At 39.2% G+C, this 25,771-nt stretch overlaps 1 protein-coding gene across 2 annotated transcripts in view; it reads left to right on the top strand.

Annotated features, from left to right (window-relative positions):
• The window catches only part of MDFI (MyoD family inhibitor), a 56,564-nt gene that overhangs the window by 19,174 nt on the left and 11,619 nt on the right, over nucleotides 1-25,771 (top strand). For both annotated transcript variants that reach the window (XM_081325428.1, XM_081325429.1), the window contains one exon: nucleotides 22,185-22,409. In XM_081325428.1, the coding sequence (XP_081181554.1) occupies nucleotides 22,185-22,409 (225 nt within the window). The remainder of the gene's footprint in view (nucleotides 1-22,184; nucleotides 22,410-25,771) is intronic.

Genomic DNA, 25,771 nt, shown 5'->3' with positions numbered 1-25,771 from the left:
AAGAATTTTTTACTTATATGAGGTATATAAAACTTTTATTTATTCTACAAATAAATAGACTAAATTACCATTAAGGAACCAGTTCCACTAAATCATCTCCTAGTGCATCGTAATAGGAAATGTTGGAATTTTTCTCAAGTTGACATTTTTGTTCTCTTCCACAGCTATGATCTTTATCAATGAAGTTTGAATCCCATGCAATTTAAATTTCATACACAAAATAAGTAGAATTGGAGTTATTTGGGAACTAAAATAAGGGGAAAAGAGGACAATATTATACATTTTTGCAATATCTCTAGGGCCGTATTCAGAGACCAAGTATTTTGAAATTTCTACAGATGAGCATTCACGTATATAATTTCATTTAAAATCAAATGTGTTGTCAAACCAATCAAACTTGTCACTGTATGATATTTTATTATCTAGACTGAGGGATTAGTATGACTTACAATAAAAAGAGTTGGATAAATTCAAATTATAATTCTCATTAATAATAATGTCTACTAGCTCCCATATATCTAATCTTCAATTAACTTCTCCAAAGATCTCTTAATGGGTTAGAGAAGCACAATTTGCCCTTGAAGAACCTGTGCTGGTTTAACCTGAGAAGGTTAGACAATTACTGTACCAGCATGTCCTTGATTAGACTTGCCATAATTTTTGTTAGCATGATGTTCTGTGTAAAAGGTCTACAGTTATCCAAACCTGTTCCACATGTGCTTTCCCCCAGCCTTTAATATCATGTGTGCATTAATACAGAAACAAAACAAAATATAGAATGCACTACTTTTATTTTTATTTATTAAACAACTTTATATATTGCCATTTCACTTCCTTCCTTAAAGAAGTAACTTCCAATAGGAGCTGCCAGTTTGTCTTAAAATGAAAGCATTATGCTGTCCTGTAACGATCTTTCCTAAATATTACCAACTAAAATGGGGAAAATCTTAAAAAATATCAGAATTTATTTAATGGCTTCTATAGTAAATGCAATTTTTCATACTTTGGTGGTAAAAGAAATATCTGGGAGCTGCATTCTCTACCAATCCTATAAGGTGCCCCCACCCTGTGTGAACTGCTTAAAGTACTCTTATAATAAAACATTTACAGCACATTGAATTGACCTGAGTGGTGATGGGGCCCGTTAAACCATATTGTTTATATTCATTGTCGACATCTGAAAGATAGTATAGTTAGTATGCTGTCCTCATAGGAAAGGATAAATAAGAAGGACACTCAGACAGGTTTATCAAAAATGGTCCAATGTCATATTGTAAATCACACTGATTTTGCCTCTCTTTGTCTTGCCTTTGAACCATAGTAGGCCAAAGATATGGAAGCCATGGTTTTGCTTTAATTCAGGATTGCCAGTGCTTTGCTGGGAATCTGTGTGTACTGTAGTTGTGTGGATGCCTAATAAATCTATTTTGCATCTTCAAAGTGGTTTGGTTGACTTAGGTGAGCCAGGTTTTGGCCAGAACACATGGCAATGACTCCTTAGCCATTGCTGCCCCTTTTCTAAATATTTTGTAAACTATACTAACCTGATGATTTCAGATTGAATGTAAATGATTTAGTTGAAGAACCAATTACTTCAGTGCTATGGAATTCAATGAACACTTGGGAGAAACTTTAATGTGTATAAGTAACAATCTTGCTTAAATTCATGTGTTTAATTTCATTCCCCATATTAATAAAAACTTAATGTTATACAACCTGCTTAGGCACATGTATAATAAAGGCCTTTTCACATAAAAATGAAAGATGGATATAACTGTGACAAAATGATGCCATATGCAATAAGTCTCTGCCCTTATATTTATAGTACATTGGATGCATTTTGTTTTAAAATTACAGTATTTACCCAAAAGGAAGACAACTATTAATCTGACATCCATCTCGAAAGGAAGAGTAAACAGAAAAAAAATTAAACAAGACAAAGAAACTTAATGCCTCAGCTTTCCTTAACTTTGTAGGACTGGTATTCTTACTTTTCACCAGGGAAACACTATTTTGTAGAAAAACCTTCATTTTGCTTGCTTCTGTTCCTAGATGTTTTCACTTTAGACATTTGATTCTCATTCTTGGGCCTCACATCCTAAAATCCTCACCCTGAAATTCCTGGAAGGCTACGTGATAGCCTTATCAAACAACATGTACCATCCTGAATGAGGACAGCAGTGGAAACAAAGCTGCCCCTCTTCCTGTTGTAAACAGATTAGTTAGAATGTGCTAACTACCCTTTTCTTGTTGCAGATAAATTAGCTAAAAAGTTTTGTACACTTAATTACTAACCTTATCAGTTAGATACAGAAGGGCCCAAGGGCTGTAATATTTTAGTAAGGAACCCACCTGCTGGGACAGCCATCCTCTACATGGGTGTGACTATTTTATTGATTGTCGTCTATTGCTTGCTAAGGATCATTTATTTTATTTTATTTTATTTTATTTTATTTTATTTTATTTTATTATTTTATTTTATTTTATTTTATTTTATTTTATTTTATTATTTTATTTTATTTTATTTTATTTTATTTTATTTTATTTTATTATTTTATTTTATTTATTTTATTCGATTTATATACTGCCCTTTTCCCGAAGGACTCAGGGTGGTGTACAGGGCAAATTAAAAAATACAATATACAGATTAAAATACGATTAAATTAATAGCCCCAACACATTAAAATTGGATTTAAAACCTTAAAAACCCCTCAGTCCAGGCCGGCCAACTCGAATAGCCAGGTTTTTAGGTCCCGGTGAAACGAACGAAGGTCGGGGGTGATCCGGAGTTCCACCGGCAGCTGATTCCATAGGGCAGGCACGCCCACCAAGAATGCTCTCCCCTTGGGAATCACCCGCCGGCACTCCTTGACCGGCGGGACCCTGAGGAGGCCTTCCCTGTGGGAGCGCACGGGACGATGGGAAGTTGACGCTGGCAGCAGGTGCTCCCTAAGATAATCTGGACCCATGCCATTTAGGGCTTTATAGGTCATCATCAGCACCTTGAATCTCACCTGGAGGGCAACTGGAAGCCAAATGCAGCTCGCGGAGAAGAGGCGTTACTTGGGAGTAATCGGGAGACCCCCATCACATGTGCCTCTGTTTTCCAAAAGTGTGTAAAAGCTATGCTAACTTATGTATTGGGGGGCTCTCAATTTGTGATTTAGTCCAGAGAGCACACCTGTTTGTGCTGTACAGAATAAACAGGCCTGCAATTTCCTGTCTTGTGTGATAAGTGATTACTTTGCACCAGGGAAAAACAAATTCAGCATTTGGCTGGGCTAATCAACAGTTTGGCAAAAATTACCAACCTTACATTGGTTTTCAATGTAAGATTGTGTATCGTCCGACCCATCCACCGCGATCATTAAGTTCGCAGGTGATACCACCGTAGTGGGTCTTATTACAGGTGGAGATGAAACATCGTACAGGGGGGAGGTACAAAAACTATCCATATGGTGTTTAGAGAACAACTTGCACCTGAACATCGGCAAGACAAAGGAGATGGTGCTAGACTTCCAGAGGAAAAGAGAGGAACCTGCCCCACTTTACATGGGGGGGAGGGCTGTGTGGAGACAGTTTCCTCCTTTAAATTCCTGGGAGTCTACCTCTGTGAAGATCTTACCTGGAAAGTCAATACAACCCAGATGGCCAGAAAGGCTCAACAGAGACTCCACTTCCTCAGGGTCTTGCAGAAGAACAGGGTAGAACAACAGCTAATGACCTTCTTTTACTGGTCTACTATAGAGAGTGTCCTCTCGCACTGTATTGTGGTTTAGTATGCTGGCCTGAGAGCCGCAGATAGGAAAGGGTGGTGGATAGGATAGGGTGGTGAGCACAGCACAAAACATTGTGGGCTGTCCCCTGACACCACTGGATGACATCATCAGGGCTCACTGCCTTGGAAGAGTGAAGAAAATTCTCAGGGATGACTCACACCCTGGTCGGGACCTCTTTACTCTGCTACCATCAGGTAGGAGATACAGGAGTATAGCCAGCCAGACCAACAGGCTGAAGAACAGCTTCTATCCATGGGCTGTCAGGCTCTTGAACGGGAAATAACTTTATGTATGATTGACTTGCAAGGCCGGTGTGTTGTGCAATTAGTTCACATGGTGTAACAAGATGGTGGGTTTGTTGTCACTGTGAGTTGTGCTGGGGGAGACATGAAGGGAGGCTCAGCCAATCTCAATGTATACATGGTTGTAGTTGGATAATAAAGGTTTATTCATTCATTCTGGGGATTCTGTTTTCTCCTAAATATCTACCCATCTCCTGTGTATGCATACCTATGTAATGGTGTGCATATATACTTGCCAAAAATCATGCTCCAAAAATGAAAGAGAGGATATTTGGAATTCATATCTATTAATTAAAATGTCTTTCCTTTAAAAATGGTTTATAAAACTGATTCCCAAATCATTTTCTTGAGTCACTTTCTCTCACACATAATGTAGAGGGGAGGAGTGGCCTTGAAGGACAGTTGGAAAAGACACTACCAAGGCAAATGTCAAATAAGTGGAACTTATTATACCCTGCAAAAATATTAAGCCTCCTCTCTTTTAGGAAAAGCAGCCATAATGATGGAGAGATCTGGAGAGCTTAACTTTGGGAAAGGAACAGAAGTAAAAGTTGACAAAGTTGAGGCAATGAGAAGAAATAACTGGACAGAGAAGGAATGAAAAGAGCAAAACTTTATTTAGATATCATAAAAAGGTTTAAAATTTAGTATGCAAAGAGCAATAGCAATTAGCAATAGCACTTAGACTTATATACCATTTCATAGTGTTTTTTATAGCATTCTCTAAGCAGCTTACAGAGTCAGCATATTGTCCCCAACAATCTGGGTCCTCATTTTACCAACCTCAGAAAGATGGAAAGCTGAGTCAACCCTGAGCCAGTCAAGATCGAACTCCTGGCAGTGGGCAGTGTCAGCTTGCAATATTGCATTCTAACCACTGTGCAACCATGACTCTTCTTAAAAGCTAATTTTCAGCTAATTTTCAAAGTCATACAAGATTTTCAGCAAAATTAAATTAAATTATTGAACCAATCATTTGAAATTCCTGACCATTTTTTTCTTTGTTTTCTTACCTGCTTATCAAAATTGACCCATTTGGAGGGGGGGTGGTGAATCCCTAATCTTCATATTAAGAAATATAGTTATTGTTCTACAGGAAATAAGATACTGATGTCACGATGTCACAGAAATGGCAGGATTATTTTTTCCAATATTTTGTTCTGTGGTCTTCTAAACATTTTCTCATTTCTTTGTTGTTCAATTTAGTTTCACTAAGCCTATTGGAAAATTTTGTCCACGTTATTTGCTGTTGTTATAAAATAATAAAAATCACACTATTGGTTTTTAGTGATAGTAAAAATTGGCAACATAAACTTTGGTTCTAGAAAGTGCAGTATAGATTTTGGGATCATATGCAGCCTATAGTTGTGAGCTATACATTCCTGCTTTATTACAGTATGAACTGATGTTTCCTTGCGTTCAGATATGTGTGTGCATATGTGGTCTATTTCTTATATCAGGAAGACTTTATGGACAAAAGTACAATACTTAGTTTTCTTTTCATTGCATTCACTTAAGAATAAGTGCATGCAGAATTAGTTATAAAACTCATGAAACTACAGCTCCAGTTTCCCTATTATAAGATCCAAGTGTCTGTCTACAAATATTCAGCTCTGAAGATAATTCAGAGAACCCAGCTGTTGCTACTGCAAAAAAAACCCAACAACCATGTCCTTTCCTTTGGGGAATTATTTTTAACCAATTTCACTAAAGACAAATACAAAATCTCAATAAATTTGGGGAAATTTCATTGTTGATACAAAGAAAGTGCTAAGCTTACAGTTTCAATTGCTCCTCCCTTCTTTTATGCAACTTTTTGCCACCTCCTCATTTAAGAGCTTGAATCCAGAAATTATATTAAATTGTTCATCACTAATGTTAAATGTTTCTATTACAACATTGCCTAGAGGCATCTGATACATTGGCAGCCTTTTGTGTTATGTATCACATACATTGGAAATAGATGACAAGTTCTGTACTGTATTACGATTATAACACTGCAAGTCTAAACACATCTACTAGACAGTGTGTTTAACTGAACACAGATTTATTATACCTTGGGGGATTTGCATTTCTATCCATATATTTTTTTGTTAAATGGATTGTTTCCATTAGGAGATATACAAAAAGGAAGCTAAAACACGAGCTGATGAATAAAAGAAAATGGTGATGCCTAGATGCCCCATAAAATGACTATAATGAGCTACTGGCAGTGCACATTTGAAGATCCATCCAGAAACAGGTGGGGTTAAATGCTAAGCAGGAATCCTTTTGCCTCATTAGTCTTTTTCTGATTCTTTCAAGGGATAGAGACAGAGATAGTTTTGATACTGCAAAATGATAGCTATAAAAACCTATCAGATTGTTTAGCACTGCTAATACATTTGGCTAAAGAAAGTACCACTTCATCCAACTTTTCATCCTATCAATTTCTCTACCAGATTTTAGCATTCTGTGTATTTTGAAAACACACCTCAGAGACCAAGATGTAAGATGATGATGATGATGATAACTTTATTGTCACTTTGAATGTACACCAATCGGCATACATCAAAATGAAATTTCGTTGCATACAGCTTTCAAAGGGTCACCACCTCCGATATATACTCCTTGTTCGGGGCCCGCTCAAATTTCACATTATCCATTTTAGTCTCTAGGGAGTGAACGATGGCAAACAGGACAGATGGAAATGGGGCTCCATGTGGATTAGCCCTCAAATTCGCTTGTATTCTGACAACCTCGCCTTCTTTCCTTTTTCTGATCCTGACTCTTCCACCTTTTCCTTTAAGAGGCCTTGCTTCTTTTCGCCCCTGGAGCATGCTGCTGCCGCTGCCACCAACTCCTCCAAAAGCCTCTCTCTCTTCCTCTGGGCCTGCCGACAGCCTCATCCAGTTCCTTCGCTCCATAAGCTCCAGGTCCTCTCCTCCTCTGCCTCCTCTGGAAACAGCCCTGATTTGCAGTAGAATCCATCACTGGGCCAGAAGTCAGATCTTGCTGCTGGTAGAACAAATTCAAACAGCGCCAACGACTTTTAACGGTCTCACCAACAGTTCCAAAACAACTAGAAACTCGCCAGGCCAGCAAAGATTGTCGGTCATATGTCGTATGTTACCTTAGTAATAATACCTTAGTAATAATCAGCATGTGGTCAAAATGGATCAGATTTTTGAACAATGCTATTAATTCTGGGCATTTTTCTGAACCTTCTAGCTCTGAAACTTTTGTACTGCAAGCATCAATTGACTAGGCCAGGGGTAGGCAACCCTGGCTCTTTTATGACTTGTGGACTTCAACTCCTAGAATTCCTGAGCCAGCATAGCTGGCATAGCTGGCTCAGGAATTCTGGGAGTTGAAATCTATGAGTCATAAAAGATCCAAGGTTGCCTACCTCTGGTTTACACTCTCCTTTCATAAAATAACTGCATCTTAAACAGTAATACTTTTAAAAATGGAAGATAATTATATCTTGGCTCCTGTGAATTTCTGTTACCTAAGAATATCCTATTCTTTTTTTATAGTACTTTTACTTAAAAATACAGTTGCAACAATAAAAGCTAATACAGCCTAAAAAGAAAAATGAAAAGGTAAAAATAGATAGGAAAAAGAATGAAAAATAGCAAAGAAGAAATAACAATGCAGTAAAGAATAAAAAAGAAATGTATAAAGAAATGTATACTGCTCAAAAAAATAAAGGGAACACTTAAACAACACAATGTACTGTATTTAATAGTAGGATGTCTTATTCTGTGTTCCCTTTATTTTTTTGAGCAGTATATATTCCTCATTACAAGTATAAAGAAATCTTATTTATCACCACCTTTTAAAATGCAACAAATGATTTCTTATTCCCATATCCCAGGGATAGGCAACCTTGGCTCTTTTATGACTCGTGGACTTCAACTCCCAGAATTCCTGAGCCACCCATGCTGAGGGAAAAGGGAGTTTCCAAGCTGAGTCATGCTGGCTCAGGAAATCTGGGAGTTGAGGTCCACGAGTCATAAAAGAGCCAAGGTTGCCTACCCCTGCCATATCCTATCTCTTATCTATAACTAAATCCTTAAAGCTTCTTCACTGCAGTCCTGATGTCAGCAAAAGACCATTAAGGGTATCAAAGATAACACATTTATTTTAACCTTGATCAAATAAACCAACGTTATATTTCTTTTAACATTCCTGATCTTTAGTCTCTTCAAATAATGCTCTAGAACTTGATTTCTTTTCATTTTTTTTCTTTGTCCCTTCTCACAAATTTCTTCAAAACGTTAACTCACCTCTTGTAAATCCAGTATAAGAAAATTATGCAGGTAATCTTCTTGGTTTGTTATCTGTATATTCCTTTTAACTGTTAAGAAGGCTGGTATCTTTTGTATGTTCAGTGTAGCATTTTTTCCATGTCATTGTTATAACCTGCCATTCTTAACTCATCTTTCAGATCAGTCTCAATCTTATCAGATAAAACTTGTTTCTCTTCCATATGGTCTTTTAAACATAGTCTATCTAGAGAGGCCAACACTCATAAAATAAACTGATGGTTGATTGTTCAAAAATATTCTTCAATATGCCCAATGTTAACATATTTTCTTTCATCCTGTATTTTCATGTTGAGTTTAACTGTTCTCCTTTAATTGTAATCTTTAGCTCTTTCTGGTTCCCTCTAATATCCAGCCTTTAAAACTCTTATCGTATCACATATAATTTGAAAAAGAATTCAGAATGAAACCATTTCCCATGGAAAGGATTCTTTGTGATTAATTCCAAAATCTTATTTCAAATTTACTGGATTCTTAGTCCATTTATAGTTTTGCAAAATAAAGTTTTTAATCACCCTTTTGCTGTTCCAGAAAAAAGTCATTAAACTTATATTTAAAACTTCTTTAAGTAAGGATTGAAGGAAACTCACCCAGTGTTTACAGACTTGTCAAACCAAAGCTGAAAATAGCTGAAATGTAGCTGAAAATGTAATTGTATGTGGGAATGACGTTAGAAAATAGTGGGAGGGGGGGAGGGAGCTGTTTTTCGGTAACTAATATTCTACTTTATTATAAGGCTATATTAACAGAACCTTAGAAATCTCCCGTTGTCCCTTTTATAGCCTGAGACGTTAGGGAGGTTCTTTCTGAGTTTCTTTCTCTGCCCATTATGTAGCTGTGGGCTTATGAGAGAGTGAAGTTGGGGTTGTGCAAATAACTGAATAACAGAGTTGGAAGGGACCTTGGAGGTCTTGTAGGCCAATCCTTTCTTCAAGCAGAAGCAGATTCAGAATCAGAATAGAGCTGGAAGGGACCTTTGAAGTCTTCTAGTCCAACTCCCTGCTCAAGAAGGAGACCCTGTACCATTCCAGACAAGTGGCTGTCCAGTCTCTTCTTAAAAACCTCCAAGCACCTACAACTTCTGACAGCAAGCTGTTCCGTTGGTTAATTGTCCTCACTGTTAGGAAGTGTCTCCTTAGTTCCAGGTTGCTTCTCTCCTTGATTTGCTTCCATCCATTCTTATCCTGCCCTCTGGTGCTTTGGAAAATAAGTTCACTCTCCTCCTCTTTGTGGCAACCTGTCAGATACTGTAATATTGCTATCATGTCCCCCCTAGTCCTTTTCTCTAGACTAAAGGTAAAGGTAAAGGTTCCCCCGCACGTGTGTGCTAGTCGTTTCCGACTCTAGGGGCCGGTGCTCATCTCCGTTTCAAAGCCGAAGAGCCAGCGCTTGTCCAAGGACGTCTCTGTGGTCATGTGGCCGGCATGACTAGACGCCAAAGGCGCACGGAACGCTGTTACCTTCCCACCGTAGTGGTCCCTATTTTTCTACTTGCATTTTTACGTGCTTTCGAACTGCTAGGTTGGCAGAAGCTGGGACGAGTAACAGGTGCTCACTCTGCCACGCGGCACTTGGGATTCGACCCGCCAAACTGCCAACCTTCTGATACAAGCTCAGTGTCCTAACCCACTGAGCCACCGCGTCCCGTTTTCTCTAGACTAGCCAAACCCAAACCCTGCAACCATTCTTCATATGTTTTTGTCTCCAGGCCTTTAATCATGTTAGTTGCTCTTCTTTGCACTTTGTCCAAAGTCTCAAAATCTTTTGGGTAATGTGGTGACCAAAACTGGACGCAGTATTCCACGTGTGCCCTTAACAAGGCTTTGCTTTCTGTGCTTTTGAAAAGCAACTGCAGCCAGGTAGAAACATTTCCCACCTCCAGTTCCCTCCTTTTATACATTCACTTTACTTAACAAGCATTCAGGCCAGTGTTGCAGCTGCCTACGATAACTTAACCACACACTGGTGTTTTCAGGGATGTGCAGATATCCAGCCTCTGCTTGCCTAGGCCTTTAGTCCACCTGTGCTCTCGTCTTACAAAATCAAATGCTGTGACAAAGTGGGGGAAGGGATGTAGGATGAAAGGTATTAAGGAAGTGGAGGCAATGTCTGATGTTCAGCAGCTATTACAAGCAGGCAAGAGGATTATCATTCAATCGTGAAGACTACAAAATTTGGTTTATCAGCATATCAAGGTGGGAGTCCTTTCTGGAGCTTAGAGCTTTGCTGGGAACTTGATAGAAACTAGAAGAGGTTTGTTAAGGAATTTGTTGTGCAGAGGTCTCCTTGTGCTACCAAAGAGTTGCACAGACAAGGAAGGGTACTGAGAGTAGTAAAAAGTCACACAAGAATACACTGAGTTATAAAACAAAAAGTAGTTTACTTTGAGGTGGTGTAAGAACAAAAAATGCACAGTCAAAAAATAAACAGTCCAAGAAGTAATCCAAACACAAAGTCTTCTTACCAGTCCAGAGGTCAATACACAGTTTAGGTTACAACAGTAGTAAACCAACAGCAGAGCAAAAAACAGTAACAGTAGAGATCAGTGAATTCAGAGAGAGAGAGAAGCTACGTTCCTAGCTTCCTCTTATGGCCATGAGAACACTTACACACCCATTGGCCAATTAACAACTTAAAGACATAGCATTATGGTTAATATATTTTCAACCCAACATTGTAGGCTAGCACCATATGCCTAACATTCTCCCCTTTGGGTAGAATAATATATAACTCTTACAATCTTATGCACATTCTTTCACAATTAGCATTGTGTTTCACAGCACTTTGTACCTTCGTAAAATGGTCTGCAATATTTACATCAGATGGACAATACTCTAACTGTATTAATTTATCTTTGACACATTGTCTGACATTTAAATAACGAAGATCAGTATGTTTAGATCTTGTTCTTACTGCAGCATTATTAGCCATCTTTATCGCAGCTTGATTGTCCTCATACACAATGAATGGATCATTTACATTTAAACTCATATCTAACAATAATTGTTTGTACACTAGCAGTTCTGTACATAACACTGATAGACATGAAAATTCAGCCTCCATTGTAGATAAGCTTATGTGTTTTTGTCTAATAGACTTCCATCCAATCAAAGAATCACCCAACATTACAGCCAACCCTGAGGTAGATTTACGACTGTTTGAATCAGAGGCAAAACTCGCATCTGCATATGCAGTAAGGATTAACTCACGATTTGGCTCTAGATATAACGAGTAGTGAATAGTCTGCTTCAAATACCTTAATACTCGTTTAGCTGATTGCCAGTGTCTAACAGTAGGATTATTGTTGTACCTAGCTAATTGATTTACACAGTAAGAAATATCAGGTCTAGTCCAATTACTCAGATACATAAGACTTCCTATCAAAGATTGGTACATAGTCTTATCAAATACAGGACTCTCAACATTAGTGTCCTTAAAATCCATAGCCATCGGAGTTTTTGCTGGTTTACACATTTCCATATTGTATCTCTTTAATAACTGAGATATTTTACTGGCTTGCGACACCTTAAAACCCCTATTCGTTTTCACAATATCTAACCCCAAATAGTGGCTTATTTTCCCAAGATTTCTAATTGTGAATTTATTTTGCAATCTTGAAATGATAGTTTGTGCTTCTAACTCAGTTTTTGTTATTATTGCAATATCATCTGTGAATAATAAAATAAAAGATAATGCTCCGTTGTGTTCTCTTCTAAACAAACAAGGATCAGCATTACTGGCTACAAAACCTAATGCACTTAACTCATTAACTAAACATGTATTACACTCATAGCCTGATTGTTTCAATCCATAGAGGCTTTTCTTTAATTCCCAACAATCATGGTTTCTATCATTGGTCAATCCTGGTGGTATTCTTCAATAAATAGTATGTTGCAATGGAGCATGTAAATATGCAGTTTCAACATCTACATGGTTAACCATATATTGGTTTTTAGCCGCCCATACTAAAGCTGCTCTTAAAGTAGTTGCCCTTAGACTGGGTGCAAACACCTCGTCATAATCCTCAGTAGTTTGGGCAAAACCTTGTGCAACCAAACGTGCCTTATGGGTTATAGTTCCATCTACTCCCTTCTTTATTTTATATATCCATTTACAACCTATAGCTTGCTCACCAGGTGGCAGTTTTGCTTTCTGATAAACCTTAAGATTCTGCAAAGACTTCAACTCCCTGTTCATTGCAGCTTTCCATGATGCCTGTTCCTTTTCAGGATACATCCTGATCTCATCATAGTTAGAAGGTACTGAACTAACTTGACATATTACACTGGCTTCATAGCGATCAGGTGGATGTCTGATGCGCGTTGAACGCCAAGGAATTACAGGGTTTTGAGTTTCTGACTCCTTTCCTTCCTCTGATTCATCTATTATCTCCCCTATCTCCTCTTCATCTTTTATATTTACAGGAGATGTATTATCATTACTAGTTACGTTATCAGAGGAGTCCTCAAACACTAGAGGATCAGTATTAACAGTTACTTGCTCTAACCTATCCCAACCAACGTGCTCAAGGAATTTTGCACTAGCACTGTTATATACATTAGTTGTGCCTCGTTCCCAGAAACGATAGGATCTATGGTTAGCTTCATAACCTACGAAGTATAATTGCCTAGCCCTATGTTGGCCTTTACTCCTGAGTTGTGCAGGAATGTGGACCCAAGCTGGGGTGCCAAATGTGTGCAGGTAATCAAGGTTTGGTTTTTTACCATGCCATATTGTATATGGTATTTTACCAGTAGAAGTATTAACAACTATATTCAGAACATGGTTTGCACATTTTGCTGCCTCCCCCCACAGTCTATCTGTTAAGCCTGAATCTCTTAACATAGTTCTCATCATGGCTTGTAATGTTTGCCCACGTCTCTCAACAAAAGCATTATGTTGAGGCCTATAAGGGGCTGAATGTTTATGCTCAATGCCAGCTGATTCTAGCATATCAACAAAACGCTTATTTGTAAATTCAGTACCATTATCAGTAATTATGCACTGAACCTTTCTCTTTGTTTTTCTCTCCACGAACTTCAGCCAGTTTGCAAATTGTTGGAAAGTATCTGCCTTTGACTTAAGCAGATAACAAAATCCATAACGAGAGTAGTGGTCCAATATACTTAAAATATAACATGACCCTCCTAAACTTGGTTTCATGGGTCCAATTAACTCAGCAAACACAACTTCCAAAGGTACAGTTGTTTTGAAGCTGTTTATCCTGTTTGCCGGACTTGCCTTACTCTTTTCCTGATTACAGGCATTGCAATTCAAATACTTACTACATGGCTTCAGTTTAATTCCTTCTACTAACTCAACTGTTTTACGTAGTGAGTTAAAGTTTACATGCCCTAACCGCCTATGCAATAAATGTATACATTCATCATGTGGCTTCTTGTTCTCACATATCGAGTTAGCTTTAACTGTACTAACCTGGTTACTTGTGAGAACGAATAAACCATTTTTCAAATTAGCAGTTACACAGGTTCCATTCCTCTCAATAGTGCATTGCTCCCCTCTGAATGTTACCACAAACCCAACTTTAACCAATTCCCTTACAGATAACAGGTTGAATCTTAGTTTAGGTATGTATAACATAGGTAACTGTTCATCAATGCATGGACAATAGGAATTACCTTCACCAGAGGCCTTGATCTTCCAACCGTTGGCCAGTGAAACATATTGGTTGCTGTTTTTCATATTAACAAACCTCTTTTTCACTTTAGTAATGCATTGTGAAGCCCCACTATCAACAACCCACAATTCATTATTTCTGGATGTTGATTCACCAGAAATAGCCAAACCAATGCCCTTCTTAGCCTTCCCACTGCTATTCACATTCTGTTTTTTACCCTTTCTACAGAATTTGGCTATATGCCCTGTAGCCCCACAAGAAAAACATTTCTTGACGTTGTAAGCAGTGGTGAATTGCTGCTCCTCTCGTGGCTGTGTCTCTCTCAGCTGGTCTCTGTCACGCCTTCTTCTGGACTCTTCCAGCAATCTCCCAGTAATGTTAGTCAATGTCAGTTCCTCTCTGGTCAGGACTTCCAAAGAAGAAACATATCCATCATAACTCTCATCCAAAGATGACAGAATAATGTAGACCTGATGCAACTCTGAAAAAATCAGCTCCTTTTCATGAAGCTCTTGAAAAGTTGCCTTCATGTAATTTAAATGGGTCAGCATATCTCCATTCTTCTGCAGACGAGCCCTAAACAGCTTACGTGTAAGGTGTATATGTGCACCCACACTGTCACGAACATAAAGCCTTAGCAAAACGCCCCAACACCTAGCAGCAGACTCCTCACCACGAATATGGACAAGCTGCTGGTCATTCAGTGTTAGTCCAATAATGCAAAGAGCTTTCTCATTGCTACGTTTAAAGTTGTCTAACTTCTTTACATCCTCTTCGTCATCTGGATCCCAAGCAGTAGTATCTGGTGGGTTATTTACAACAGCCCATAGTCCTTCCTTGCGCAAAAGCAAGCAGCATTTTGTGGACCAGGATACATAGTTTGTCCCATCCAACCGGGTTATCCAGGAGATACCTGACAACAGTTCCTGTGCCATTTTACACCAAATACAAACTCAGCTAGGAATACTGTGTGTACTTACTCTCAGTACAGGCCTGGGCCCATAACCAGTGTTAAGGAATTTGTTGTGCAGAGGTCTCCTTGTGCTACCAAAGAGTTGCACAGACAAGGAAGGGTACTGAGAGTAGTAAAAAGTCACACAAGAATACACTGAGTTATAAAACAAAAAGTAGTTTACTTTGAGGTGGTGTAAGAACAAAAAATGCACAGTCAAAAAATAAACAGTCCAAGAAGTAATCCAAACACAAAGTCTTCTTACCAGTCCAGAGGTCAATACACAGTTTAGGTTACAACAGTAGTAAACCAACAGCAGAGCAAAAAACAGTAACAGTAGAGATCAGTGAATTCAGAGAGAGAGAGAAGCTACGTTCCTAGCTTCCTCTTATGGCCATGAGAACACTTACACACCCATTGGCCAATTAACAACTTAAAGACATAGCATTATGGTTAATATATTTTCAACCCAACATTGTAGGCTAGCACCATATGCCTAACAAGGTTGAAACAGCACCTCATCCCAACTAGTCCAAGAACCTTTGGAAAAAGACAAGTTTTATGCTATTTTATAGACTTTGGGATTTTTGTTTGAACTGAGTATTAAAAGACTGAATATAAAGGAGTAGTAATGACATGTGTAGGTGGCAGGAGATATGTGGCCCAGGATAGAAGAGTGGAGTTGACCCAGAACAATAGTTCATAGCACATACCTGGGGAAGGTATGTGCTGCAATAAAGCATTGTTTACAGATTACCTACATTGCGGTGTGTCCAGTCCTTGAAAAGAACCCTCATATGGCTATACTGTTTTTTTACTGATCATTCCCTAGGTAGCATCTCTTCCCCAATACCCCCTTCTCCAAGGTCATTCCTATATACCATTACAGAAAAGCAGTTGACAAGCAATGTCCAAAAAGTAATTATAAAAGGAAGTATGCAAACTTGGTATCCTTTTAAGACACCGAGTGTGGCTTGAGAAGATGATTATTCCCTCATCTTCCAGAGCTCTAAACCCACCAGAAACTGCTGTCTTATGGTCTATTTGCAAGAAGCAATTGTCTGGAGCACTTGTGGGTGATCCAGCAAGGAATTATGAAACAGTGGCTTCACTTGCTGGCTCTTCTTTCCGCTGTGGTTGTTGTGTTTGTCTTGAGTGGAGCCATCTTTAGTTCACCATTTCTTGCTGTCATAGAAATCCATTGAGGTCTACATAGGAATATTGAATCCTATGTAGAATGTTAATCATGTGCCTAGGAACTTTGAAGCGACAACCAGTATTCGCTCCTTCCGGCGCGATCTAAAGACCTAGCTGTTCGAACAAGCCGGCCTGGCCTGATGGGTGATGGGTTTGGGTTTTATTGTTTTTTATGTATTTTAACTTATTGTTATAGTTTTTGGGCATCTTGTTTAATCTCTTTTAACTTTTGTATTCTTGTTTTTTAACATGTATTGCCCTGTTCACCACCCTGAGTCCTTCGGGAGAAGGGCGGTATACAAATAAAATTATTATTATTATTATTATTATTATTATTATTATTATTATTATTATTATTATTATTATTATTATTATTATTATTATTATTATTATTGTTGTTGTTTTGTTGTTGTTGTTGTTGTTGTTGTTGTTGTTGTTATTATTATTATTATTATTATTATTATTATTATTATTATTATTATTATTATTATTATTTTGAATTGTACCCAGAAACACACTGGCAACTAATGCAGCTCATAGGCTAAAGGTGTTACACATGCTGAATAACTGGCAACAATTACCACCCATGCTGCCACATTCTGCAGCAGTTGAAGCTTCCAAACACTGTTCAAGGATAGCCCAAGTTAACATTAGAATGACTTACATTCCAAAAATAGCTCAGTTTTTAAAGTATGATTATTCTGAGACAGAAAGAAAGAAAGAAAGAAAGAAAGAAAGAAAGAAAGAAAGAAAGAAAGAAAGAAAGAAAGAAAGAAAGAAAGAAAGAAAGAAAGAAAGAAAGAAAGAAAGAAAGAAAGGGAGGGAGGGAGGGAGGGAGGGAGGAAGAAAGAAAGAAAGAAAGAAAGAAAGAAAGAAAGAAAGAAAGAAAGAAAGAAAGAAAGAAAGAAAGAGTCAACATTTTGAAATATCTGTTCAATCTTTCACACATACAGATGTTAGGGAGGTTTGTTTTAGAATAATCCCAGTATTGAAGAGGGAGGAAATGGTAGGCCAAACCAATATTTGTCTTCCTCTTTTTAGAAACCAACCTGCATGTTAAGTCTTTCAGAGAGCTCCTTCTTGAAATATGATTGAGTGTATTGCTTTAAGCACAGTTGAACCAGATCAGGAAAACTAGAAGGTATTTTAATGCAAGACCTGGTCTTTTTCTCTTCCACAAAGCTGTAGGTTTCTTGGTGTTTCGGTTATTGTGGAGAGTGGGGCCTATTCTTTAAGAGATAGGTAAAGGTTAAGGTTCCGCCGCGCATGCATGCTAGTCGTTTCCGACTCTAGGGGCCGGTGCTCATCTCTGTTTGAAAGCCAAAGAGCCAGCGCTTGTCCGAGGACGTCTCCATGGTCATGTGGCCAGCATGACTAGACGCCAAAGGCACACGGAACGCTGTTACCTTCCCACCTTAGTGGTCCCTATTTTTCTACTTGTATTTTTACGTGCTTTCGAACTGCTAGGTTAGCAGAAGCTGGGACGAGTAACAGGCACTCACTCTATTACACGGCACTCGGGATTCGACCCGCCAAACTGCTGACCTTCTGATCAACAAGCTCAGCGTCCTAATCCACTGCAGTATAGGTAATACATCTGTGTGATCTGTGATATTCTTTTTTTTTATCTGTGATATTCTTTAATAACAGTTCAGTTCTCTTAGATGGACTTGTTCCATCTTGGTGTGTGTGTGTGTGTGTGTGTGTGTGTGTGTGTGTGTGTGTTTGTGTGTGTGTGTGTGAAGACTGCATGAGGCACTCTGCTTAGCTACACTCTGCTCCTGATAAAATCAAAGCAGTTTATATAGTTATCTGGGGCAGAAAAGCCCAGCTACATAATCCACTTTTTTGAGTCAGAGACAGAAGGAATATGGAACACCTGATGTTACTATTACCATGAATTCTCAGAAGATTCAGAATTCTTGATAATAGAATAAATAAATAATAAATCTTATTAAATAACATGAAACAGGACTGGGAAATCTGTGGCTCTCCAAGTTTTGCCAAATACCGGTAGCAGTTCCAACCCTCTCCCTCTCGTTTGGCTAATAAGGGGATTTGACGGTATAGGTTTTTCAACTTCTGACCACAGGTTCTCCATCTTGGATGGTAATCCATAATTCTTACTGTATTTAGGTAGTTACTGCTAACCAGTTTGCTTCCAACTCAGAATTAGAAAAGTACTAAAAAGTGTAGTTTCTAATTACAGAGGCAAGCTGTGTTTAGCAGGTAATACAAATTGAAGCCTATTTCTGGGTCTGCTTTTTGGCTCAAAAGAGCTCTGCAGCAGCTTGTAAACTTCAACACCAATGCAGAAGTCGAAGTACAATAAAATAAAGGCAAGGTAAACAGCAGCTTACTTAAACTGAGCACACAATATCCAAATTAACATAATTAAAATAAAAATACCCAAACCCCAACATATCCTTCCTCTTACCTTAAAGAAAAACAAAACTGTTCTCCTCCCCAAATGTTAAAGGAATAGGAGTAAAAAAAAAACCACACACACAAAAATCCAAGTGGTTTCTTGTGTCTTAGCAATAAATATCTGCCTGATTCAAGCTTTATGGCAATCTGTAATTGTTGGAAAACCACGAACTGCAGGGGGGAATCAGATGGTACTGGGAAAAGCAAATAAGCCAAAGCTTGAGTTGCTTGTGACATCTGAGTAGCATCAATGTGATACTGATTCAGTCAATAAAATCTTGCAGGGAAGATTGCAACATCTGCAAATTTCTGATCAATTGTAAAATAAAATATTGGGATTAGAAAGTATATTATTTCTTTTTTTATCCTAGATACAAAAGAAAGCAGATGCAATACTGTGGTTATTCCACTCTTTGATTCTAAACTGAAAAAAGTATAACAGCAATAAAAAGAATTTTGAACATGAGCAAAACACTTAATCCTTTGCAACTGGGTGTTAAAATTGGTAGGAAATGTTTTACTAACTCATTCTGCCTTCTTCCTATTTTAATGGAGCACACCTTTACACAGTATTGGAGATTTAGTCCCTCTCTTACAGGAAGTTAAAGGGAGGGAAAGGAAGCACATTCAGATGTGCAAGATTTTGTCATTGTAATTTTTACAATTAAAGTAGTACTGATCTGTATGGCATTGATTTTCTAGTCTGGTCTACTTGTTGAAGTTACTGGAAGCAACTTTTGATAATAGCTGTGTAGAACACTTTAGCACTAATCTTTACTACTGAAAATCTATTAGCCATGCAAGTTTTAAAGGTACTATATTTAAACATATGATTTTAAAATCATAGGGGACTGGAGGGGGCTGCAGGCTAAAACATATAAGGAATGGTTGCTGGAATTGGGTATGTCTAGTTTAATGAAGAGAAGGACTAGGGGTGACATGACAGCAGTGTTCCAATATCTCAGGGGCTGCCACAAAGAAGAGGGAGTCAGGCTATTTTCCAAAGTGCCTGAAGGCAGGACAAGAAGCAGCGGATGGAAACTAATCAAGGAGAGAAGCAACCTGGAACTAAGGAGAAACTTCTTGACTGTTAGAACAATTATCCAGTGGAACAACCTGCCTCCAGAAGTGGTGAATGCTCCAACACTGGAAGTTTTTAAGAAGAGACTGGACAGCCATTTGTCTGAAATGGTGTAGGGTTTCCTGCCTGAGCAGGGGGTTGGACTAGATGACCTCCAAGGTCCCTTCCAATATTGTTGTTGTTGTTAAATGATGGAAGTTTATTAAATCATTTTTTTTATTTTTTTAAAATCACACATTTAATATTGTATTTCAGTTAATAATTCAGGATTTACAGAGTACAGTAAATAGCACAAGTATCACCTCCAATATCTCTTAGTTAAGTACTGGATCCATATAGCACGGTGTCCACAAATATGACAGGACTAAGGAATATGCTTGGCCTTTGCATAGCAAGTTAAAACCATACTCTAAAAATAAGGTGTAATAATAACAACAGAATTGTTTTGTATCTCAAAGGAAAGGCCAGCTTTTCATTCTTAAAGTAAATGTTCTGGGAGGGAAGAGCATACACTAAATTACAAAGTGATGGCTTCTGTTTGATGAAGATTGCCAATTGCTAGGGCACTCTGATACTGGACAAAACAATCATTTCTGGGAAAGCTTCTACAGTGTTGCTGTATGAGTCACTTCAAATCATTTGTTTATGCAGATGTTTCTGAATCACATAGAAAATAGCTTGTAAGCTATAGTAGCCCAAGACTTTGTCCCTCAGTCTTCATACTGGGCTCTGTGTTAACAATGACTAAAAATTATGTGTGTGCGGTCTGCCTCCTTTCCTCCCTGACTGCCTGCATGTAGGACCACTTGTTCTATTCAGTATAATGATGGGTCCAAAGCCTCTTGCTTCCTGCCTTCAGCCCCCTGCCTGTCTGCCAGGAGGCCTTGTTGTTATCGGCAGAGTAATTATGGGTGTTTGGTCTTACTCTCTTCACCTAAGGTGTAATTTACTTTATATAAAATGTGCCTCACCCCTCCAAAGCTGGTGCATCCAGCTGCTCATCCTGTGTGCAAATTGTTGCTATTCTGAGTGCCCAGCAGGAGCAGGAAGAAGCCCAGAGAGTAGGAAGGAACAGTGCTATGTGTGAAACTAAATATGTTTTAGGGGTGAAGAGAGAGATTTGTCAGCCTGCCATCTCAGGGTCTCCATGGGAGTTTGGCCAGTGAATCTCCAGTTTTCTTCTCAGGCTTTGATATTCCTCTTTCAACAGGTTCCATTTCTACCCAATAAAATTCAACAATTGCACCAAGGCATCTCCCAATTATACACTGTTGTTGCTTTATAGATGACCTCAATGCCTCTTTAGTCGGTGTGTGTTTTGCAAGAAAGAAAAAGGGAGCAATTGCTCTGAAACACATACATAGGTGGAATAGTTCAATAATTAAAAGAAGGCCCCCTTTGTTTCACAATTTTGAGACTTCTGTGGACTGAAAACAACAGATAAAAAAATGACCAACTTGAGTAGGTTTCAGCAGAGAAATGACAAATAGTACTGTAGTACCAAAATCAAAACACAATGAGATTAAAATTAATTATAGGAATGTTGGGACATATGTAAAATGTTAATAATCCACTTTTAAAGTATGTTTCTTGGTATATGCAATATTTGTACACAATCCAGCTGTGCACAAATCCTTCCCTTTTCTCTTTTTGACATTGTGCCATAATTCCTCATGATGTGTGAAGTACATGATATTATAACCTGATTCATCATTAGTCTAAACCCAGCAGTGCCCTAAAAGGGGAAACATTATGAGAGGGGAGGGTGGAGGATGGTTTTCTCTATTAGTTTCCATTCATTGCTTCTTGTCCTCCTTCAGAGAATACGTTGATCCCATTTTCTTTGTGGCAGCCTCTTAGATATTGGAACACAGCTATCATATCACCCTAGTCCTTCTTTTCATTCTACTAGACATGCCCAATTCCTGCAACTGTTCTTCATATGTAAGGCTTACATACCAGCCTAACAAATCCTTCAGTCTATAGAAATTGGAAGGCTGGGTTATAGAGGCCCAGAAAAAAAATCACAAAAAAGGGATACTTGAATACAGAATACAGACTCAAAATAAGGATGCAATAAAGCATTTGTCCTACACTTTCAAAACTGCAGGACTGTTTTCTGTACTACACAGTTTCTCATTTTCACTGTGGAAGGCAGCCAATATAAAATCAGGACACCGCAGATCAGTGGAAGAAGCTGGGGAAAGGGGGGGGGCAGTTTTGCTTATGAACAAAATGGCAGATCAACTGTTTGCCAAATAACAGAGGATTACAAACCCATTTACTCTTTATTCAGCCACTGCTGATACATGATAATAAATAATATCTATTGAAGTCCACTTTTCTATTTCTATTTATGGATGTATGTGTATGTAAGAGAGAGAGAAACAGTTCTGTAATGATATTTCCACTTTTATCAGCCTGGATTTTCTGAAGCCGCCTTCTGTGCATAATATAAGTAAGCTATATTCATGCTGAAACTCTCTTTTCCCTTGCAGGCCAAGATACAAACTCATGCCCTTCCTCCAGGCCAACTTCAGAGGTAGCATCAGCAACTTCAGACTTCATAACCTCTACCCCTAGTTCTCAAAATCAGACCACAGTTGTGAAAGAAGAAGTCTCACTGGAAGAACGTTCAACATCTCATAGATCCCTGATGAATGGAAATTCTTCATCCAACATAGAATCCGAGGGCCGTCTCAGCGTAACAGAAGCAGTGACGTGTATGTTTTTTTTCCTTCCATTCACACCATCTTTTTCCTTTATTTTTTAAAAACTGAGAAACAAAATATCCAGATAAAATGAAACAAAGTTACAACATGAAAAATAAATTGTGGCAAAAGAACTTTTTTTAAAAAAATAAAAGCAAGTGTAGGTGAAACAGTGAGTGCATGGAAGTGTCCTAAACATTCTAAGCACCAATATTCAATATTTCTATCTAGAATAAATATTCTACAGACAAGGTATTTTTTTAGAGAATACAGTTTTAACATAGCTAATAAATGCCATAATCAAGTTTGGGAGGAAAATTCCCTTACAGTAGATTTTTTCAAGACCCTTTGTCATTATTTGAACTTTTTCAACCAAAGCAATTTCCCACATATTTAAATACCTCTGATTGACAGAAAGATTTATTTCAATTTTACATTTCAGGTGTGTGTGTGATAACAACAAAGTTCAAAAACTGAATCAATAATTTTTATTTATTTAAATATTTTTATTTATTAGTATTTATTTCTTAATTTTTATAGAAAGAAATAGAAGAATATCATATGACAGGAAATTTGGTCAATAATTCAAAAGCAGGATTTATTATGAAAGGTATTTTCTCAATTTCTTAAAAAGCTTGTGACCAAAAAGTTATGCGAATGCAGGTGCTCCAATCCTGATCAGATTCATGGTGTTCTTTTATGTCAATTTCAGTTAATGACTAATTGCCTAGGTATACTCAAACATATGGCAGCCTATGTCTTTAGTTTGGCAACTTTTAAATCAGGCTTGCTTTGGATATGTTGTATTAATATGTTTAATTATTAAAACTGAATTTTGACTCACAACATGCAACAAAAGTGGAAACGTGAGCTTTTCAGAAGGTAGAAGCATTGAGGTGAGCTTGTTCGGGCCTGGAAGCTTGTTTTGGCTTGAAGCAAGAACAAACTTGGTTTGTACTCAGATAGGAGACTAACAGTAATGCTAAATAGCAATGTCAGGGCTGTATGATAAATTGGGAAATAAAAAAACCAAACTAGAAGCAAACAATAGTAAACTTTTCCTCCCCTTTTACTAAGAAAACTGTCTGCTAGTGTACATGTAGCTGACAGCTGAGCTCAGATAAAGAGCTGAGTTGAGTACTAAAATCATAGTATCTCTGCAACTTAATATAGGAACCAATTCTCTTTACTTGGTTGCTAGTATAGTTTAGGAATAAAACAACCTTTATATAAAGTATGTAGTCCAACTTACATTAAAGCAGTATGGATGTAGTTGAAGCTAAGTCAAAGGAATGGTCATATTGCTATTTCAAATATCAAAATATGACATTTTTATCAGTGGCTGAGCCTTGGAGTTAAAACTTTTTGCTGCAAAATCTATTTTCCCCTAAATAAAAAAAAATCATATTTTTTACATTTTCTATTTATAAATGTGGCACACACATTTCCTTGGTTTATTATTATTTTTTTCAGATAACAAAACAATAACAATAATTTATTAGTTTGAGTGCAACTTTCACTGTTTTTGATGGGCTTGTTTAAGAGAAGCTCCCTGATGACCACATAACTCTGAATCAGATAGACCAGGGATAGGCAACCTCGGCTCTTTTATGACTCATGGACTTCAACTCCCAGAATTCCTGAGTCAGCATAGCTGACTCAGGAATTCTGGGAGTTGAAGTCCATGAGTCATAAAAGAGCCGAGATTGCCTACCCTTGAGATAGACCTTTAGAAATAATTGAGATTGCTAGTGGAGCACAGGGTGTTGGTCTGATTGGAAAAGGGAGACTGTTGGAGGGCCAAGAAAAATTGTAATAATGTGCTGGGGACAAAATTCTTTATCGTCAGCAAAATTCCCACCTGTAATTATCTGATTAGGGGAGTCCCCACTCTATAATTTTATCCGTAAAATAATGATGATTAGAATAGTTCACTCTGGCCACTGCAGTTAAAGTCATGTCAGTGTGGGAACCCATATTCTCATGGGCTCCATTGAACTCAGCCAACAAAAGTCATTCTTAAATTTTCCTCTCAGAAAGCATTTACCGTATATACTTGAGTATAAGCCGACTCGAGTATAAGCCGAGACCCCCAATTTCACCCCCAAAAACTGGAAAAAGTTATTGACTCGAGTATAAGCCGATCCGCCATTCTGCAAGCCTGAATACACAGGAATACCCTGTGTGGCCGCGGCTCGTCGGCAGGTCTCCGTTCCTCCTGCCGACCTTTGGGGAGGTTTGGGCGCCTCCCCAAACCTCCCCAAACGTCGGCAGGTCTCCGTTCCTCCTGCCGACCTTTGGGGAGGTTTGGGCGCCTCCCCAAACCTCCCCAAACCTCGGCAGGTCTCCGTTCCTCCTGCCGACCTTTGGGGAGGTTTGGGCGCCTCCCCAAACCTCGGCAGGTCTCCGTTCCTCCGCGCAGACCTGCCGACCTTTGGGGAGGTTTGGGCGCCTCCCCAAACGTCCCCAAACCTCGGCAGGTCTCCGTTCCTGTTTGGGGAGGTTTGGGCGCCTCCCCAAACCTCCCCAAACCTCGGCAGGTCTCCGTTCCTCCGCGCAGACCTGCCGACGTTTGGGGAGGTTTGGGCGCCTCCCCAAACCTCCCCAAACCTCGGCAGGTCTCCGTTCCTGTTTGGGGAGGTTTGGGCGCCTCCCCAAACCTCCCCAAACCTCGGCAGGTCTCCGTTCCTCCGCGCAGACCTGCCGACCTTTGGGGAGGTTTGGGCGCCTCCCCAAACGTCCCCAAACCTCGGCAGGTCTCCGTTCCTGTTTGGGGAGGTTTGGGCGCCTCCCCAAACCTCCCCAAACCTCGGCAGGTCTCCGTTCCTCTGCGCGGAGGAACGGAGACCTGCCGAGGTGTGGGGACGTTTGGGGAGGCGCCCAAACCTCCCCAAACAGGAACGGAGACCTGCCGAGGTTTGGGGACGTTTGGGGAGGCGCCCAAACCTCCCCAAAGGTCGGCAGGTCTGCGCGGAGGAACGGAGACCTGCCGAGGTTTGGGGAGGTTTGGGGAGGCGCCCAAACCTCCCCAAACAGGAACGGAGACCTGCCGAGGTTTGGGGAGGTTTGGGGAGGCGCCCAAACCTCCCCAAAGGTCAGCAGGAGGAACGGAGACCTGCCGAGGTTTGGGGAGGCGCCCAAACCTCCCCAAACGTCGGCAGGTCTGCGCGGAGGAACGGAGACCTGCCGAGGTTTGGGGAGGCGCCCAAACCTCCCCAAAGGTTGGCAGGAGGAACGGAGACCTGGGGAGGTTTGGGGAGGCGCCCAAACCTCCCCAAAGGTCGGCAGGAGGAACGGAGACCTGCCGAGGTTTGGGGAGGCGCCCAAACCTCCCCAAAGGTCGGCAGGAGGAACGGAGACCTGGGGAGGTTTGG

This window comes from Vipera berus (assembly GCF_964194415.1).
Source record: "Vipera berus genome assembly, chromosome: 3".
In the NCBI taxonomy this organism is placed as follows: Eukaryota; Metazoa; Chordata; class Lepidosauria; order Squamata; family Viperidae; genus Vipera; species Vipera berus.
The sequence above is the reverse complement of the archived record's forward strand: the minus strand, read 5'-3'. Positions and strand labels throughout refer to the sequence as shown.